Genomic DNA, 20,930 nt, shown 5'->3' on the forward strand with positions numbered 1-20,930 from the left:
CAATGGGTTTTTGTTGAGAGATGGGAGTTTGAGATTTATTCTTCATTAACCTGCATTTAAAGATAAAAACAATTATTAGTGGTATATTTATTCATATAAAATAGATAATGAGGGTATAAAATTGTAATAAAATGTGATTATCAAATACCCCCACACCTAAACTTTTGCTAGTCCTCTAGCAAAGAAAATAAAAAGAAAATCCTAACTCACTTTCGCAGGAATCGCGGTTGTATTTAGCGCATACAACAAGCCTTTAAACCCCTAGGTTACCCTAGTGGACGAGTTGTAGTCTCGTGAGGGTTTGCAGTGAATATACCCACAAAATTCGGTCAACTTGCCAAGTTAAATAAGTCAGTAAATAACAGATTTTCCTTGATATATTTAAACATTCTAATTGAAGCTAGTTAATAATCAAGAAAACGTTTTTATATATAACTCCAATGTAAATCCCCTAGAAAATCTTTTTCATTATAGCAATACAAAACCAAGTCAAATCTTAGAAATTTAATTAAAAAGTTTTGAAAAGAACATGCCAACTCTTTGTTTTAAATAACTTTCAAGTCTCTTGATCAAAAATTGTTTTTCAAGACCATATATACAAAACAACAATATATATAAAAACAATGGTTAGTGTTATATATATATAATTTTTTTTCCACTCTCTAATTCTTGGTGATTGTTTTCTATTTTAACGGGCTTTCTAAGTGACCATTTAACGAGTTTTGGGCCAATGAATCCCAACCCAATTGGGCTTAGGTCATTAAGTATAGAGATACTCATTGGGCTTAATTGCTCAGTTAACTTAGGCTTTATAAGATAGAATCACCTTGAATTTAAGAGGTTTTTTTTTGTGGTGCCCATTTTTCGCACTCTTCTTTTATAAGGTTAGTTTTTTTTTAAATATATATATGTGTAAGTATATATAGTCTTTTAAAAAAATTATGTAAATCAAGATAACTTGAAAAAATATTTTCAACTCTAAGTTAAGCATGCAAAAATTTCATTATTTTTAATTAAAAATCTAAGGTAAGACTTAAGTAAAGTATACTAGTTGAAAAATCATTTCTTAAGAACTTTATTTGGAGTTATCATAAAAGGTGAACTTGAATATGTCACTAACTAAGAATTAGAAAATTTAAAATCTATCAATTTGATCAGTTATTACTTAACTCTATTAATTTGGCAAGTGACAATATTTTTATAATTTTTTTTAACAAAAAGAAATAAAAATGCAACTAAAAAGGTAAAATAAAGAGGAAAATATGTATTTCTCACCCCCACACCTAAATTTTGCATTGTCCTCAATGCAAATTCGCTGAAGCACAAAGTAAAGCAGATAAAATTGAAGAACTTACAGTTGTTCGGTTGACAAGGATGATAAGGATCTGCAATTATTGTTAGTATGAGGATGAAGAAATCAACTAAGAGAAAAATTGTAAGTAATTTTTTTATGTTTTTATTTTTTTTTATTTTTTTTTATGTTACTTATTCAAAATTTTTTTTATAGATAATGAGGTTCATGCAGAATCAACACATCTTCCTCTCCGAGTGTAGAAAATTCTAAAAATGGTTTTAGACGTTGACCATTTATTTTAAAAATATTACCATTTTTAGGATTTTCTATCTCGACAGCTCCATGTGGAAAAACTTGTTTAACAAAAAATGGACCTGTCCATCTTGATCTTAATTTTCCCGGAAAAAGATGCAATTTTGAATTGTATAATAAAACTTTCTGTCCTGGAGAGAAATTTTTTCGCAAAATTGATTTGTCATGAAAAATTTTTGTTTTCTCTTTGTAAATTTTTGAGTTTATGTATGCATCATTCCGAATTTCTTCCAACTCATTTATTTGGAGCAATCTGTTCTTACCTGCTAAGTCTGAGTCAAAATTCAACTGTTTTATTGCCCACATTGCTCGATGTTCTAATTCTACTGGTAGATGACAAGCTTTCCCGAATACTAATCTGTATGGCGACATCCCCAAATTTGCCTTAAAATCTGTTCTATACGCCCACAGAGCATCACACAATTTTACAGACCAATCTTTTCTGTTATGATTAACTGTTTTCTGGTAGATGACAAGCTTTCCCGAATACTAATCTGTATGGCGACATCCCCAAATTTGCCTTAAAATCTGTTCTATACGCCCACAGAGCATCACACAATTTTACAGACCAATCTTTTCTGTTATGATTAACTGTTTTTTCTAAGATTTGTTTGATCTGCCTGTTTGTGACCTCTACTTGCCCACTAGTTTGGGGGTGATAAGGAGTTGATAATTTGTGTGTGATTGAATATTTCCTCATCAAAGCCTCGAAAGAACGGTTACAGAAATGTGTACCGTTATCACTAATGATCGCTCGAGGTACTCCAAACCGGGCAAAAATGTTCTCTTTCAAAAACTTGACAACGACCTTGTTGTTATTAGTTTTGCAAGCTACCGCCTCAACCCATTTTGACATGTATTCAACGGCTACTAGAATGTAAACATTTTCAAAAGAATTTGGAAATGGTCCCATGAAATCGATACCCCACAGATCAAAAAGTTCAACAGATAAGATGGGTTGTAAGGGCATCATATTTTTTCTAGTGACCTTCCCTAAAAGCTGACAGCGGTTACATGTTTTGCAAAACGCGAATGAATCCTTAAAGAGAGTGGGCCAATATAGCCCAGATTGGAGAACTTTTTCAGCTGTTTTTCTCGGGCCAAAGTGACCCCCACAGGCTTGCTCATGACAGAAGGATAGAACACTCCTAGTTTCTTCCGTGGGAACACACCTCCTAAAGATCTGATCAGGACAGTATTTAAACAGATATGGATCATCCCAGTAAAAGTATTTTACTTGGGAGAGAAAACGGGATCTATCCTGTTTGGACCAATGAGAAGGGATCTGGTTCATGACTATGTAGTTCACAATGTCGGCGAACCAGGGAACAGACTGGATTTCTAGGAGTTGTTCATCTGGAAAATGTTCATTGATAGGAACGGTTGATGTTGGTGCATTTGGGAGTCGAGAGAGGTGATCTGCTACGGGGTTCTCTGTTCCCCTTCTGTCAAGAATTTGAATGTCAAACTCTTGAAGAAGGAGAATCCATCTAATGAGCCGTGCTTTAGCATCCTTTTTGGTCAAAAGATACTTTAGTGCGGCATGATCAGTGAAAACTTTGGTTAAGGAACCGATGAGGTAGGACCTGAATTTTTCTAAGGCAAAGACTACAGCTAAAAACTCTTTCTCTGTGACAGAGTAGTTTTGCTGGGCATCATTCAGAGTCCTACTGGCGTAGTAGATCACATGCGGTTTTCCATCAAACCGTTGTCCTAAAACAGCTCCAATCGCAGAATCAGATGCATCACACATCAGTTCGAATGGTAAGGTCCAGTCCGGTGCATGAATGATAGGAGCTGTGGTTAGCTCCTTTTTCAGATATTCAAAAGCTTTGAGGCAGTCGGGAGAGAAGACAAATGATGTATCCTTGGCTAAGAGATTGGTCAAGGGTCTAGCAATTTTGCTGAAATCCTTGATGAAACGTCGGTAAAAACCAGCATGACCAAGAAACGATCTGACATCTTTGACAGTTTTGGGAGGAGGGAGATTGGAAATGAGATCTACCTTAGCTTTGTCCACTTCGATTCCCCTATTGGAAACTACATGTCCTAAGACAATGCCTTGTTTGACCATGAAATGACATTTCTCCCAATTGAGAGTCAGATTTTTCTCCCTACACCGTTCTAGGACCAGTTTAAGATGATGCAAACATTGGGAAAATGTGTCACCAAAAATGGAAAAGTCATCCATGAAAATTTCGAGAAATCGCTCTACCATGTCGGAAAAAATACTGATCATGCAACGTTGGAATGTGGCCGGTGCATTGCACAGGCCAAAAGGCATGCGTCGGTATGCGAATGTTCCATACGGGCAAGTGAAGGTGGTTTTCTCCTGATCTTCTGGAGCGATAGGGATTTGATTGTAACCTGAATATCCATCCAGGAAACAGTAGAACTCGTGTCCTGCTAAACGCTCTAACATTTGGTCAATGAAAGGAAGAGGGAAGTGATCTTTCCGAGTGGCTAAGTTGAGCTTTCGGTAGTCAATGCAAACTCGCCATCCGGTTTGGATTCGAGTGGGAATCAGCTCATTAGCCTCATTTTGGATCACGGTGATCCCAGATTTCTTTGGAACAACTTGGACTGGACTCACCCATGAACTATCAGAAATGGGATAAATGATCCCATGATCGAGACATTTCAGAATGTCTTTCCTAACGGCTTCTTTCATCACTGGGTTTAACCTACGTTGAGCATCTCTAGTAGGTTTGGCATCATCTATCAAATGGATTCGGTGTTGAACAATGGTTGGACTAATCCCTTTGATATCAGCCATGGTCCATCCAATGGCTTCCCTATTCTCTCTTAAAACAGCTAAGAGAGCTTCCTTTTGACCGGTAGTCAACTCAGAAGAAATGATAACTGGTAAAGACTCGTTCTCCCCTAAGTAGGCATACTCTAGATTTTCGGGTAGAGGTTTGAGCTCTAACTTAGGGGGTTCCTCCACAGATGGGCGAAGCTGGACTCGGGGTTCTATCTCTAAAGGTTCTCGTTGCCAGCCAACAGCAAAAACATGATTGACCAGCGGTTCTATCTCAAGTTCGTCATCAGAAAGCTCCTCAATCATTAAATCAGATGCATTTGAATCAGACTCACACTCTCCCTCTTGTTGTTCACTGGATATTCCTTGAATGAAATTCACTTCCATGGGTTCATCAGATGGATCACTAGGCTGTCTCCCTAAGTTGAAGATATTGAGGTCAACAGTCATATTCCCAAAAGATAGTTTCATCTGACCGGTTCTACAGTTTATCAAAGCATTTGAGGTGGCTAAGAACGGTCTTCCTAGAATGACGGGGATTTGACTTTTGAGATTGGAAACGGGCTGCGTTTCCAAGACAATAAAATCAACAGGGAAAATGAACTCTCCAACTTTGATCAGAACATCCTCTACCTCTCCTTTGGGAATTTTTACAGATCTATCAGCTAACTGTAGAGTGCATCTTGTCGGTTTAAGTTCTCCTACACCTAGCTGTTGATAGACCGAATACGGAAGGAGGTTGACGCTGGCTCCCAAGTCTAGAAGTGCCTTATCAATGTGAGTGTTACCTATGACGCATGGAATTGTGGGACAACCAGGGTCCTTGTATTTCAATGGCATGGGTTTCGAAAAAATTTCACTGAGGTTGGCAGCTAAGAAGACTTTCTTGGGGACATTGGTGGTTCTTTTCTTAGTGCATAAGTCCTTCAAGAACTTTGCATAAGAAGGGATTTGTTCGATTGCATCTAGGAGAGGAATGTTGATCTTGACATGTTTAAACGTTTCTAGGATTTTCTCAACCTGCGGGGAGTTTTTCCTAGGTTTGAGTCTATCTGGAAAGGGGGCAACGGGCCTATACCTATCTAGATCAGGCTCAATCTCAAGTTCAGCATTTTGGTCATCGGAAGGAGTGTTTTGAATGGGAGAAGGGGTTTGATCCGGTGGCATTCTAACCTGATTGTCTATTTGTTTTCCTGATCTCAGAGTGTGAATTGCATTCAGTTGAGCTGGGTTGTTGGAACTGGATCCAGTGTCTTTAGGGTTTGCAACAGGTTGACTTGGAAATTTTCCTTTTTCTCTCTCACTCACGGCAGCGGCTAGTTGCCCAAGTTGGGTTTCTAACCGGGCTATGGCTTGTGTGTTCGAGTTGAGCACTTGGCCGGTGGTTTGCATGAATGAATTTAGAGTGGTGGATGATTGGGTCAACATGTTGGTAGTTTGTGTAGAAGCTTTGATCATAGCTTCTAAACCCTTTTCTAAGACACTCAAACGTTTGTCATGATCAGAATTTGAAGGATTTGTAGGCTGGTGAGGATGAGGATGTTGGTTTGGAAAAGGTGGGTTAGAAAAATTGTTCGGTGCGTTGAATGGGACAGTGTTTCCCCTAGGGAATTGTTGGTTTGACGCGGGAATAAAGTTTTGGTTTCCATGAGAATTTCCTTGGTTCCAAGCAAAATTGGGATGATTTCTCCAACCTGGATTGTAGGTTGGAGAAAATGGATCATTTCTAGGGCGCTGGAATGCAGCGTTCATCTGTTCTAAAGCATGGTTGTTTCCTAGAAGAGGACATTCCTCTGAAACGTGGGTAGGAGACTGACAGTTATGACATCCCGGGGCAGAAATATGATTGATTTGAGCCGGAGCTCGTTCCTTAACTTCTAAGGCTTCTAACCTCCGCAGAATCGTCGCCATCTTCGCTTCAGATGCAATGTTTGACTCCAGGGAAAGACCACTAGACTTAGATTGGGAAACAGATGAAACCCTGTCATCACAGTTTTCCCACTGCATTGTTTTCTCGGATAGACTCTCTAGGAATTCCCAAGCTTCATCGGCGTTTTTTCTCATAAAATCTCCCTGACACATCGATTCTAAAGATGTTTTTGAAGAATAGTCCAATCCTTCATATATGACTTGGCACAATCGCCATTTTTCTAGACCATGATGAGGACATTGGATTAAAAGATCTTTAAATCGGTCAAAGTATTTCCAGAATGGCTCTCCCGGGACAATTTTGAAATTCTGAATGCTGTTCCTAAGCTTTACCGTTTTGTGAATAGGGAAAAATTTCTTGAGAAAAACGGTGACAAATTCCTCCCAAGTTGAGATAGAATTTATCGGTAAGCTGTACAGCCATTTTTTAGCTTTGTCCTTTAGAGCAAATGGAATAAATCTAAGCTTAATCGCATCTTCGGTTAATTCTCTCATTTTTATCATAATACATACTTCCTCAAATTCCGAGATAAATATATATGCATCTTCTGTTTCATTACCTAGGAATTTGGGAAGCATGTTAATGAAATGCGGTCTAAGCTCGAAATTTGCTCCATTTACTTCGGGGAGTCTTATGCAAGATGGAATTGCATTTCTGGTGGGGTAACACATATCCTGAAGAACTGGTTGATTTGCCATTTCTTGGATTGGTTCAACACGGATTAAGCGATGAAAATTATCCCGAACCCAAAATTGCATTTTTTTTTTAAAGAAAATTAGTTTTTTTTTAAGGAAAGAAAGAAAGAAAATTAGTTTTTTTTTAAGGAAAATTAGTTTTTTTTTTAAGGAAAGAAAGAAATTTAGTTTTTTTTTTATAAAGGAAAGAAGAAAGAAAATTAGTTTTTTTTTAATATGAGAAGATAAAGAAAAAGAAAAATCCTAACTAAAACAAATCAAGGCAATCACTTTTCAATCAACTCTAACTCTAGGGTTTAGCCTAACTCCACTAGACCAGCTCCTAACCAAAAATTCCTACAGTGAAAAGATCAAAGTTTTACCCAGGTAGTTAGCCAGGTAAGGATAGTACTAGAGGGTGATCAAAGATCAATTAAGTACCTCTTTCCTTGCGGAGCGCTTTACGCAACCCCTAAACCTTGCCTTAGACACCAACTATTCTGAGAAAACTTAAACCGTTCACTTAAGGATTTCTTGTTCCTTATTGAGCTCGAATCCTTAGGGGCCAACGTCTAATGAGTTTTAGAAGGCTTGGATTTGTGAAGTGAGGAATTAGTGATTTGTGGGCTAAGGAAAGGGTGATGAAATCCCTTACCTTATCTTGATTGGGGTTTTGCCCTTAAGAATGTTTTAAGTGTGTGCCAAATCAAGTGCTACAATCACTTTGGTGAATTCCTACACTATATGAAATGCAACCCTAGAAATTAAAAGCGACTAAAAAGGATGATAAAAAGAAAATCTTTTTTTTAATTATGGTCAATAATAATCAAATGTGAGAAGATGAATTTTATTATGGTCAACAAAAATAAAATCTTTTTTTTTAAATCCTAATTGTCTCTAATTGTGAAGCTAGCTAAAGAGGGTGGAATTGAAAACTAGAAAGAAGACTTACCCGAAAGCAATGCTCCAAATTCTTGATCTTCAATCCAAGATTTTCAAGCTCCAAGCGGTTCCTTCACAAGAAAAATACACAAGTTAAAGAATCAAGTTAATAAAATCCTATTTTAGCACCTTCCCCGGCAACGGCGCCAAAAACTTGATGCGGCATAATTATGTACCAAAATTGCAAGTGCACAATTTATCAAGTTATAGTATAAAAAGATATCGATCCCACGAAGAAGGTGATTTTAAGAGATTATTAAACTTGGTTCTTATATTTTGTGCGTGACAATTAGGAATAAAGAATAAGTGTGATTGTATGAGTGGTTGTTTTGATTTATATGCAAGAGGTAATAAATTGAATTTTAGAGGAGAGAAGGAAGAATTAAAGAATAAATGAAATCACAAGGCAAGAAATATGAATTAATAAAATCAAGAAATAAAACCAAAAATGAAAAGAAAATTTAAGAAAGTTAAGATGAAGGATTCAAAAGAGGTAAGAAATCTAGAATATAATCCACTAACCAATTTCAATTACAAAATATAAACTATTCTCTTTTTATCATATTTCAACTTAGATTTATTAAGCATAGATTATCAAACCATTTAAGGAAAGTGTAACCTATCAAATTATCATCTAAGCTAAAATTACTATTCATGATAAGAACAACAACATGATAATAATCCTAGAATTCATAAGCATAACCTATCAAACCATTTAAGATAAGCATAGATTATCAAATTCTTCTTCTACCGATTAGTTCTCTAGTTGATTATCCTAACATGAACATTTTAAGTACAAGAGAATAATTCATACAATATAAAAGAAATTAGACTAGTTTCATACAATTCTAAGATTCCTACAAGAATTAAATTCACATCTTAAGAAATAAAAACAAGAAAAAGAAGACTAATTACAAAATTAAAAAGAAAAGAAAAATCTAAACTATGAACAAGAAATAAATCTAATTACAAAGAAAATAAAAATCTAAACTACAAAATAAATTGCAGAAATTAAATGCAAGAAAAATAAATCTACTCTACAAATTAAAGTGCAAAAAGAAAATAAAAAAAGACGAGAAAGTAAATCTATACTACAAGCATGAATTTAAATCTAACTAATAAGCAATAATAAAGAAATTACTAAAAAGAAATAAAAGAGAAAAGAAATGCAAACCTTCAAATTGCTCTTCATCTCCATCCTCATCATTCAACAAGAGGAGAAAGAACAAATTTAAAGAGAAAAAAATTATTTTTATTAATTGCAACTAAAGTTACAATTTTTGGAAGGCCTTCTCAATTAAGAGTAGCCCTCCTCTCCAAAAGGAGTTTACAAAATTTTCACACCTCTAACCCCTCACTCTCAACCCCTATTTATAGTAAACATCAGTGAATGAGAGCCATTGGATTCAAATCTTATCCAAAACCAACAAAAATCAGCCATTGGATTGTAACTGCCTGGACGTCCGTATCGATACCCGCATCGATAGGGGTATCGATACGGGCATCGATACAGGCATCGATGCGGGCATCGATGCCCCCATCGATGCAGGCATCGATGCCTGCTCTTCTCCTGTTGCTGTCCGCAGAACTCTTTGCTTTTGGGCTTGTGTCTTGGGCTTTGGCTTGGACTTTTGGGCTTGGCATTTTCTCTTGATTTTCCATTGGGCTTTGAATTATTTGAAAGAATTCCTTTGGCTTCATGGGCTTCATTTCTTCATTAAATCAAGGGCTGGGCTTGGGATTTTTGACTCTTGCTTGTGTTCTTCATTTAATTTATGGGTTTTTGTTGAGATAAGAGATCTTGGGCTTTATTCTTCACTAACCTGCAATTAAAGATAAAAAACAATTATTAGTGGTATATTTATTCATATAAAATAGATAATAAGGGTATAAAATTGTAATAAAATGTGATTATCACGTGTGACTCCTGACATAACCTTGGATCATTCAAAGACAATAATAAGTTGTCCTGAGAATGCCAACAAGGTTTTACATCCTCAGAAGAAAACATGGTTGTCAAAAGACATCGTTATACCTGGGGGGTCATACCAACAGACGATAAGATTTTCCGGCAATCATACCGATGAATCATACTATCAAGCTGGGGGTATGAACAAAACTCGAAAGAGAACTGTCCGGGAAATGAACTCTCATTGTTCCTGTGCGCGACTCATTAGAGCAATGCTATCAAAATGTGACTGTTGCAAACGAGAAGCCATCTCACGAAGAGTCTCGGTATTCCACAGTCTTTTCACCGAAATGTCGAAGCTTAAGCCGGGGCATTTCTGCAAGAGAAAATCAGCTGCCCAAGATGATGAATTCCCTGAAATCACCATCAACGTGGATGATAAAAGAAAGTCTAAGCGGCATTCAAGTGACTCAAATCCTGACTTTTCCCCGAGAGGAAGAGTCAATCCAAGAATTGCTCAAAGGATGTCTCGACTCCAATTAGGAGCCATCAGACGCAGAAATTACAAGAGAATGCAAGAAGGAATGTCCTCGGAGGATGAATTCTCGGACACTTATTCTGCAATCGCTTCTGATGATACAATGTCTAGCACAAGACAAACCAGAGAAGTATTCACGATCACCTCTGATCAATTTGCTCAAATACTTCAAGAAGCTCTAGCCAAACAACGTGAAGAAATTAGAGCTGAAGTGAAGACATAAATGGAGTTAGCTATCCAACAAATAAGAGAATTGCTAGCTCAGCGGCCTCAACCCCCTGAGTCCAGTCAAAGAACTGAATCCAGCCACCACACTCAGAAAGTTGTGGATGACAGTGATCCAGAAGTGGATGAAGTCATTATGGCTGATACACCTCCCAATAGCAATAACGCTGGGGGTGGTTTAACACATTCTCCCAATAACGATATTGGGAGTGGTTCAATGGCACCTCTTACAGGGGGTGGTCTAACTCATTCTCCTCAACGTCATTCGAATGAAGACATAGACGATGACGGGAAAATGAAAGAGCTTGAAAACAAAGTCAACGCTTTGATGACGGCTCAAGAAGTGAAGAGGACGGGTATTCCATGTCCCTATCCAAGAGAATGGGATTCAATACCGTATCCGACAAAGTTCAATCTGATTAACTTCACACCGTTTGAGGGGAAGAGTTCACCGATTCAGCACTTGATTTATTTCAAGTCTCATTTGGGCATGATCTCTAGAAATGAGGCTTTAATGGTCCGGTCATTCGTTGGCACCCTTCGCGGGCCCACCTTCGATTGGTACCGACGGCTCAAGCCAGGGAGCATCAATTGTTGGGATGACATGAAAAGTTTGTTTCTCAGCAATTTCTTCGATGATGACACCGAAGTGTCAATCGGAACCCTTTTGGATGAGAAGCAAAAAGACGGAGAGTCTATTGATAATTTTGTCAAGCGCTTCCATGACAAGGCAATAAATTGCAGAGATCTTATTACAGAGGAGTTCATCCTGCAAACATGCCATAATAACCTCTCCATCGATGTCCTGGAAGCTCTGGGGGTCGTGCCATCCACAACTTGGAAGGAGTTAAAATCTCGGGGTGAACAAGCTGAGCACTTTCTTAAAAGAAAGAAAGCTGAGAGAGGCCAACCAATGACATCTGCAATCATTGAGAATGCGACTCTCGATCCGAGGTTTCAAAATGAATATTCTTTCGAAGATGATGAAGCTCCAGCCATATTGGAATACCTCCTCGCTAATGACAAAATCGAGCTACCACCTATTAAAGATCAGGATAGAGCTAAGAGGATTACAGATCCAAATTACTGTGCGTACCACAGAAGGGTTCTTCATCCCACCGAGATTTGCTTTGGACTCAAAAACAAGATCCAAGCCCTAATTGACTCCGGCGTCATAACGACGAAAGAAGTCGAGTAAAGACAACCAAAACTCCAGTGGGTGCACGAGTATAAACTGTTTCCCCACACTCCAAAGAGCATATGAGTATAAACTGTTTCTTGATTATCCAACTGAGTACAATGTTAAACTCGGTTTCGCAAAGGAAACTGGGGGTGGATGATTTATATAACGGGAAGTTCCTGGAGAATCTTATATTCTTAAGGATAACCCGAACATGTGACTGAGGATAATGTACTCCTCGTTACACCCAGTTTTGTAAAGAAAGCTGGGGGTGGATAATTCATGTAACAGGAAGTTCCCGGAAGAATGTTAAATGTAATATTCTTAGGGATAACCCCGATTATTATGAACAAAGTGATAAACACTAAACTCCTACTATGATTTTCGAATACTCTTTTGCTGAGATGAGATTCGATTACCTCTTTAGATCAATCTTCCCTCACAAAATTCTCATTTTGGTCAAATCTTTAAACAGTTAAGACCAAAGCCAAAATCCCCTCTCGATTAGTTCCATGAACGAGAGGTCCACAAATTGAACAATCAAACCTGTAAACAGTTAGGATCGTCTCAAATCCCCATGTTGGTCAAACCTTTAAACAGTTAGGACCAAAGCCAAAATCCCCTCTCGATTCGTTCCATGAACGAGGGGTCCACAAATTGAACGATCAAACCTTTAAACAGTTAGGATCATCTTAAATTCCCATCTTGGTTAAACCTTTAAACAGTTAGGACCAAAGCCAAAATCCCCTCTCGATTCGTTCAATAAACAAGAGGTCCACAAATTGAACGATCAAACCTTTAAACAGTTAGGATCGTCTTAAATTCCCATCTTGGTCAAACCTTTAAACAGTTAGGACCAAAGCCAAAATCCCCTCTTGATTCCTTCCATGAACAAGAGGTCCACCTTCGATTTGCGCAATCAAACCTATAAAAGTTAGGATTGCTTCAAATTTCAATTGATCAAACCTTATTCAGATTCTCTGAATAGAAATCCCACTTCAAATTTCCTTTGTACCAGGAGATAGAATATAAAATTCTTCCTCTCCGATTCCGGGTTTATCTCTACCAACAAAAAAGAGACCAGGTGATAGAATATAAAATTCTTCCTCTCCATCATCGGGTTCATCTCTACCAACAAAAAAGAGATCAGGAGATAGAATATAAAATTCTTCCTCTTCATTATCGGGTTCATCTCTACCAACAAATAAGAGACTAGGAGATAGAATATAAAATTCTTCCTCTCCATCATCGGGTTCATCTCTACCAACAAACAAGAGACCAAGAGATAGAATATAAAATTCTTCCTCTCCGATTCTGGGTTCATCTCTACCAACAAAAAAGAGACCAGGAGATAGAATATAAAATTCTTTCTCTCCATCATCGGGTTCATCTCTACCAATAAAATAGAATATAAAATTCTTTCTCTCCATCATCGGGTTCATCTCTACCAATAAAAAAGAGACCATAATACTCCAATGGGTACACGAGTCTAAACTGTATTCCTACCCTCAACAGGAAGTTTCTGGAGAATATTACTCAGAATATTCTTAAGAATAACCTGGTTACTTCCCAACGGGTATATGAGGTTAAACTATTTCCCGAACACTCCAATAAAGTATATGAGTATAAACTATCTCTACAATAGCAGTTCTAATTCAAGACTTCGACGACAGTCACGCGATAAAGATCAAGCATTGAAGCCATTCACAAGTCTTTTCACACGATCTACTCAACCAAGCATTGAAGGGATCGTTAGTAAAATCTATCTTATCCAAAATATCCCAGACTCTTCTATAAAAGAATGCGTCTGGAATACTTTGGAGGGGGTATCTGTAGGCATAAAAAATGCTAATAAATATCCAATCATAGGGAAAACCTCCCAAAATTGACAGATATGAACTGTCTCGCTAGCGAGACAGACTGTGCTATCTCGCCAGCGAGACATACTGTGCTGTCTCGCCAGCGAGACAGACTTTGCTGTCTCGCCAACGAGACAGAGTTTACTGTCTCGCAGCGAGACAGTCTTTGCTGTCTCGCCAGCGAGATAGACTTTACTGTCTCGCCAGCGAGACAGCTTTGAAATAGTCAAAACTACCTTGATAACTGCCCTACACGTGTCCATCAACTGCCAAGGGACGTGGAAAACATCGTGGGTGAAAATCACGTGAATAACTGCCAAAATAACGGAGTTTGAACTGTCTCGACAGCCGAGACAGCAAATGCTGTCTCGCGAGCTTGTTTTCTGCCAACTGTTCCTAGAGGTTATAAATACCCCCCGAAGGCGGATCAGAGAGCATCCACAGGAGCATTCCAGAGCAGAGAGAGCAGATTTGAGTTTTCATACAACGCCTTGAAATTAAGCTTTGACTTGATTTTAAGAAGAACGACTATCTTACTTCGATAAGATATCGTTTCAAGTTCTCACTTCGATAAACGAAGTCAGAATCAGTAAACCCCCTCTTCACGATCTGTGATTCGGTGGTCCATGAACCAAAGCGTTCCCGGCACAGGCAAAGTCCCACGAAAACAAAGATTGATAGACGATTTTTGTGTTTGTTTCTCAAGAGTTGTAATTTTTGCTTTGTTGTGTAAAAGAGGTCTTATAAAAAGACCATTTCTTTGAATTTATTGTAATCGCTTGAAGATATAATGAATTCCTCAACAAAACCAACTTTTGACGCAAACAAACGCTAGTATGGGGATATTAACACTTAGCTCCTAATTATTTTGAATACATGGTATATATATGGAGGGTTTCTTATTTGGATTTTTCGCCCGACGTACTAGTTCCGCTTAGTTAGGGGTTAAGTGGGAATATTTTCATTCTAGATTGTTAAGTGTAGATATTTTTATGTTTTATATCTGAAGATTAATGATACGAGATGTGTATGTGAGGGTTTCTTTAACTGGATTATCCTCTTAACATGCTTTTCTGGTATTATTAATCTCTAAGATACGATTACGGAATTTCGGCGACGAAATTCTTTTAAGGGGGGAAGAATGTAAAACCCCGTGAATTTGAAAATATGGTGATAAATAATAATAAATGTGTTATATGGTGATAAATAATATTTATCGATGTTTGAGTATGTTATAAATTGATTTGAGATCAATTCATTGTATATATGTGAATATAGGAGTGAGATTATGCACTATATACACGAGCCTAAAATCTAGGAAAATGATCAGTTAAGAGAATACGTGTCTTATATACTGATGTGGTTTGAATATGAGAAACTCAAAAGGGAAAATGATCAGTTAAGAGAATACGTGTCTTATATACTGATGTGGTTTGAATATGAGAAACTCAAAAGATAAAAGTTGTAGGTATTTTCGACATATTTCCAATAAATCTTAAAGCACCTCATTCCAAGGTCGGATGAGAAAGTTATAGCTAAAATACCGAATGTGGTTTTCCCAGTCAGACTAGGTTTCCTGGTTCGGGTCAAACGGATTATGTTTCAGGTTTGCCTCTATAAATACTTGTATTAACGAAAATTATTATCCTTGATGATATCTCTGAACCCTAGCAGCCACCCTATCCCCTCCAAAATACTAAATCAATTTCTTATGAAATTTGTGAGCTTTGTGAAGCAAAAATACCGACACGAGGGCGAGATCATCGACGTGTGGTAAGGGAGAACGGTTTGTTTGCACCTTTGGATCACTTGTTGTTCATTTCAGAGGCTTGTACATGAGATTAAGGCAATATCACCTCTGTCAAAACCTATCCCTTGATTAAAAATCATGTTTTTATGTAATATATGTATCTAATTTCATGTTTAGGGTAAGATCTAATGTGTTAGAACTTAATTTATGATGTACATGCCCAAAAATCATGTCAAGAATAGCAGAATGAATCTGAAACTAGTATATTAACATTATCATGATCATTAGGATTTATTTTAATGAGTTAATTATAGTTTAATATGATTTATATGATATAGATTGTCAAAATAAACAAGAATTAGGTTGATTTGCATGTTACATCCTAGATCTATGTGTTCATGTGATTCATCTTGTTTAAACAAACTCCTGGTTAAGTATACATAATAATGGAATCAAGTTTTATTCATATAATCTAATAAAAGCCCGAGTTTTTGAAGAAAACACAAGAGAAGAACAAACTGTGCATTTTCGGCCTGTTCTATCGACTGATGTTGCCATCAGTCGACTAATAGACTTGTGTTTTCCCTGTTATTTTATATATATATATATATATATATATATATATATATATATATATATATATATTAATTTTCATTTGTGTTTGTTTTAAAAGCTGTGTATTAAGACACCACATTTTTGAGAGCTTTGTGAAGCAAAAACCGTCAAGAGGGCAAGATCATCGGCGTGTGACAAGGGAGAACTAGTTTCCTTGCACTTTAGGATCTTTTCAGCAGCGTATCAAGGTGAGTTCCATCTCCTCCAATCCTATCCCAGATTTTAAATGGTTTTTAATGAATTTTAACTAGTTTTATTAAGCCTCAAAACCTAGTTTCAGTATAAAGATTGTTCCTTTAAAGTATATGATAGAAGATTCGATCTTTTTGTTTTAAAAAGCTAAACATGAATTCTCTGATGTGTCTTTAAGATCTGAAATAAAGCTAACATGAGTTTTTGCTAAGATATAAACTGTTTTCATGATGTTTTTGATGAACATGAACATATTAGGGTTTGTATAATTCATCTAAATATGATAATTATGTTTCATGTGATTAAGTGAACCCTAAAAACATTAAACAAGATTCTATATTGTGTTTTAGTTGCATTATGTCGATCTATATGAGATAGAAGCAAACCCATATAACCCGAAACAACATTGGCAAAACGTGAAGCATTGTTGCATGTGCATGTTTTTGCACGTTTCACCAATCGACCGTAAGGTTAATTCGATCGACTGATTTGTGATGCACTATTTTGTTGATTGTTTTGACACATGATATGATTATGAACTTGAAGCTTGGGTCTGCACATCGAGACACGTGCTTGGACACTAGAATACATGCATTGAGTTGTGCTCGCATGAGCCGTTAAGGTGTGTAGCTTATATTTTGTGTTGATCATGTTAAAGTTTGGCAAATGCATTACATTGCATGAATTTGTGGATGCCTTAATGGGGTAGTTGGTGTTCCCGCAATGAGACCACGGATGGACTACACTCAGAGTGCGTCAGTTTATATTCCGCAATGAGACCACAACTGAACAACACTCTATGATGCATCATTCCGGAATAGGGTAATATGTCTATTTCCGCAAGGCGATTAAGTAATGTGGTGTGACACAGGATATTGTACTGGCCTTACAAAAGTAACGTTATTCCAGGTTTAGAATTATATAGTTTGCATTCTTTGCTCCTATGATAGTTACCTGAGAGAAGGGTATAATACTAAGATTGGCATACATGGCATGTTCTATGCGAGATGATGTTATTAGATGATATTTCTTGTGACTGTGCCATCTACCCGAGGGTAGTACGAGATCTGACATGACTTATCTTGGTTGAGGTTTGGAATTGTAGTATTTTCTTTGCTTAATTTTTTTATTCGTAGGATTTGGAGTTGGTATCTAGTGATTCACAATTTAAGATACGAGGTATATATATGAGGGTTTTTTGTTTGGATTATTTCGCCCGACGTACCTATTCTCCTGTTGTGGATATTTAAATATCAAATTTCACTTAGTTTAGGATAGGTGATTTTATATTTATATGTACTGACTTGTATTTTTCTTATATACTCCTACCCCTCCCCCTAGGGGAGATGGAGATGATCTCGCTAGCACATGGACGCTCATTGTTTCCCCTCTTTTCAGGAAGTGAGTCAGTCGCACAGAGAGTCACAGGTTGATGGGGATGCATAGCATCCATCTTATATTATTAGTTTATTTTATGCTCTACAGTAGTTAGTGTTTATTTTTAAGACATTTAGAGTTGTATTATATTTTGAGAAGGCAGAGTGCCTTAGTAGTATTTCATTTGACTATGTGTATTAAGACATTTTACATTTGTTCTAGTATTAGTTGTTTTTTATTTTATTTCAGTTGGGAACATGATTATTGACTATTCTCAGATATCTCTTCTTTATTTATCATATTCAGTACATTATTACCTTCATTTTCCTATTTTGTACCTACATCTGTTGTTTAATACCACTAGAGAGATATTACAGTGATGGTGAAATATATTATTGCATAGTATGGGTGCATGGCATGTCTGGCATCCTTGGATTCACATAAGACTGCAGCCTTGTGTGAACCCAGGGGCATTACAGTTGGTAGCAGAGCTCTAGTTCTAGCATCCTTAGAATTATTCACGTGTCAAGTTGTGGAGTTAGGATAGAGTTTCCTAAGAATCATGTATAGAGTCCGCTAGGAATTCCTAGAATGAGTGAGGATGGTATATATATGATGCAAAAACTACGATTTTTTATGATAACTATCTTGCTTTGAATTTAAGTAAGTTGTGAATGATACGTGATATTATTTTCCTATTGATATATGTTTTGTTATTTATGCTTGAGATCTCATTTTCTTACTGTGACTAACAAGCTCTACTCCTAAAATATAGATGTCGGGAAGAGTACGTGGGCATAGAGGTACCCGTGCATAGGGAGCTGGGCAAGCTGATGTAGAGCCCGAGCCACAGTAGGCTCCATAGTACTTGATTGATTTCATAGTACCATTAGCAACTCGGTTAACAATGATTGAGGAGCAGACAATGAATCAGGCTCAACAGGAGATATCTATTGAAGAAAAAAGACCAGAAGTGACCCTGATAGCTACACCACCACCACTAGTTGTTGATAGGGTTGTTGAACATGAGGCTTGGCTTAGTTTGGTGGAGAGTTACCAGAAGATGAGAGCACCGGAGTTCCATGGCACGTCAGATTCTCTTGCGGCGCACAAGTGGAAGGAAGATGTGAGGAACATCTTAGATATGTTTAATGTGGACATCGTACAGAAGAAGAGGATAGCAACAATCAGCCTCAAGGGCGACGCATGGGACTGGTATCGACTTCAATTCACTCCTAGCAAGTATGAAATACAACAAGATATGTAAGCTAGGATAAACAATATGAACAACAAAATATATCCTAACAAAGAGATATAGGCAATGTATGTGCAAGGATATAAAACTTACACAAGGTGATATATCCTACCAAAGAGATATACAATATGATATATGCAAGGATATGTAAACTAACACGAGGGGTAAACCATATGAACTAGATAGTGGATCATATAAATAATGATCTATGAACAATGAAGACATAAGATAAATGCAAAAACAAATACGCCAAAGACAAACTCAAACAAGCATTATGATCACGGAGTTCGGACTTTCCGTCCTACGTCTCCGCTCCCCACTCTCGGGGAGAAATCCACTATCACAACCGGGTTTTCTACGCTCACACGAATAATGTTTACACCTCACAGTGTAGGTTTTCAACGCTCACCGAACAACGTTCACTCCTCACACTCGGTTTTCTAGTTCACCGAAAACTTCACCACACACTCGGTTTCTAGCTCACCGAAAACCTTACAACACTCACAATGTAACAAATATAAATTTGTTTTCTACAATTGATGAGAACACAATGAAGCACAACTCTATGTTACAATCTCTCACAACCCTAATATACTATGTATGCAAATACAATAAGCTCAAGTGGGTATGTGTAACAATGATATAAAATCAAATCTAACTCAAATAGCAAACTAGCAATAATAAGAATATGAAAATCAATAATAAAATTGCTAGAGAAAAGAGTTAGAAAACTTCTCAATAGATCAAGAGGTAGAAGGAGAATAGTTGGATTCCCAAACACCAATAGATGATCTCCTCAAGCTCTTGTGAAATTGATTTCACAAACTTAAACTTCCAAATGCTTAAAAGCTTCTTAAACACATTTAAACCAAACTAAAAACCCTTCAACAAACTTGTAAAACTCTTTTTAAAACTCTCTTAAACATCCATAAGAAACAATGAAAGTTGAGGGCTTTTTATAGCCTTTTAAATTAAATCAGCCACAAACCCCCAAAAACCGAAAATATCAAAAACTAGCCGTTACTAGCCGTTATAGGCTGAAAAGACCAAAATACCCCAAATTCCAGCATTCTGGAAATATGTGTATCTGACTATTTAAAATCAATTAAAAATAGTAAATAAGCTCCAAAAATTATGAAATGTTGTAGGAAGGTTCTAGACATATGGAATGACATGTTAGAGAAAACATTTCTGAAAAGTAATTTCCCAGTTGAGAGAAATAAATGTTTTAACACAGATATATAGTTTCTAAAAATCTGCTGACATACACGATTTTGTAAAATCATGGGTATAGTAAATCAACTCCAAAAATAGTAAAAGTTTGAGGGAAGTTTTTAAACATGTAGATAAACATGTCAAAGAAATAATTTCTTGAATATCACTTCCTATTTATGAAAACTCTTCTGTTTTGTGAAACATGCACAAACATGTACGAACGAAAAAACATGATTTTGTAAATTCAATTAAACGTAACAAATCAATTTCAAACTTGATGAAACTTTGGGAAACGTTTGTAAATGTGATTTTGAACATGTTACAAAAAAGAATTTTCCAATTTTCATTTTTCAATTATGGAATCTCATTATTTTAAAAAATCACATAAGTATGGACTTGTAAAAGCTTGATCTTGACAAAATGAGTTTAAATAAAGTTTTGAAAACTTTCCAATAGATTTATAAACTTAATATAAGATATAAAATAATATCGTTAAGTCTATAATCCAAAACGACGATAAACCAAACCAAACGTGTGTGTGTGATATTGAGCTTGAAGTATTAACACACATAATATAAGCCCTAAACTAATTTACCCAAGCTTGATTGGTCTTCAATATGCTTGACTTGGTAATCTCGCGGATGAAGCTTGAACTTGATCTTTAACTTTGAATTGTAAGGCATCACTCCACTATTCCGCCAACCTCCATTGGATATGATCGTTAAAGCTCTATTCCATCCATCCTCCAACTCGTTGTTTGCCTAGAAAAAATACGAAAACACAAACACTAGACCAACAACATTAGAAGTAAATTGTTTGTTAAACATCATCAAAACAAGAAGGCCAACAGTATCCAAACAACTTCATTCAGTGCGGGAGGTGGCTGATGCCGCCATATCACA

General features: G+C 36.7%; 1 protein-coding gene across 1 annotated transcript in view; it reads right to left on the minus strand.

The window, feature by feature from the left end:
* LOC109846061 (ATPase 10, plasma membrane-type-like) overlaps positions 1 to 18,440 on the minus strand; it is a 38,838-nt gene extending 20,398 nt beyond the window's left edge. The window contains exon 1 of the mRNA XM_020415284.1: positions 18,366 to 18,440. Within this exon, the coding sequence (XP_020270873.1) occupies positions 18,366 to 18,440 (75 nt within the window). The remainder of the gene's footprint in view (positions 1 to 18,365) is intronic.

The sequence above is a fragment of the Asparagus officinalis genome, chromosome 6 (genome assembly GCF_001876935.1).
Source record: "Asparagus officinalis chromosome 6, Aspof.V1, whole genome shotgun sequence".
NCBI lineage: Eukaryota > Viridiplantae > Streptophyta > Magnoliopsida > Asparagales > Asparagaceae > Asparagus > Asparagus officinalis.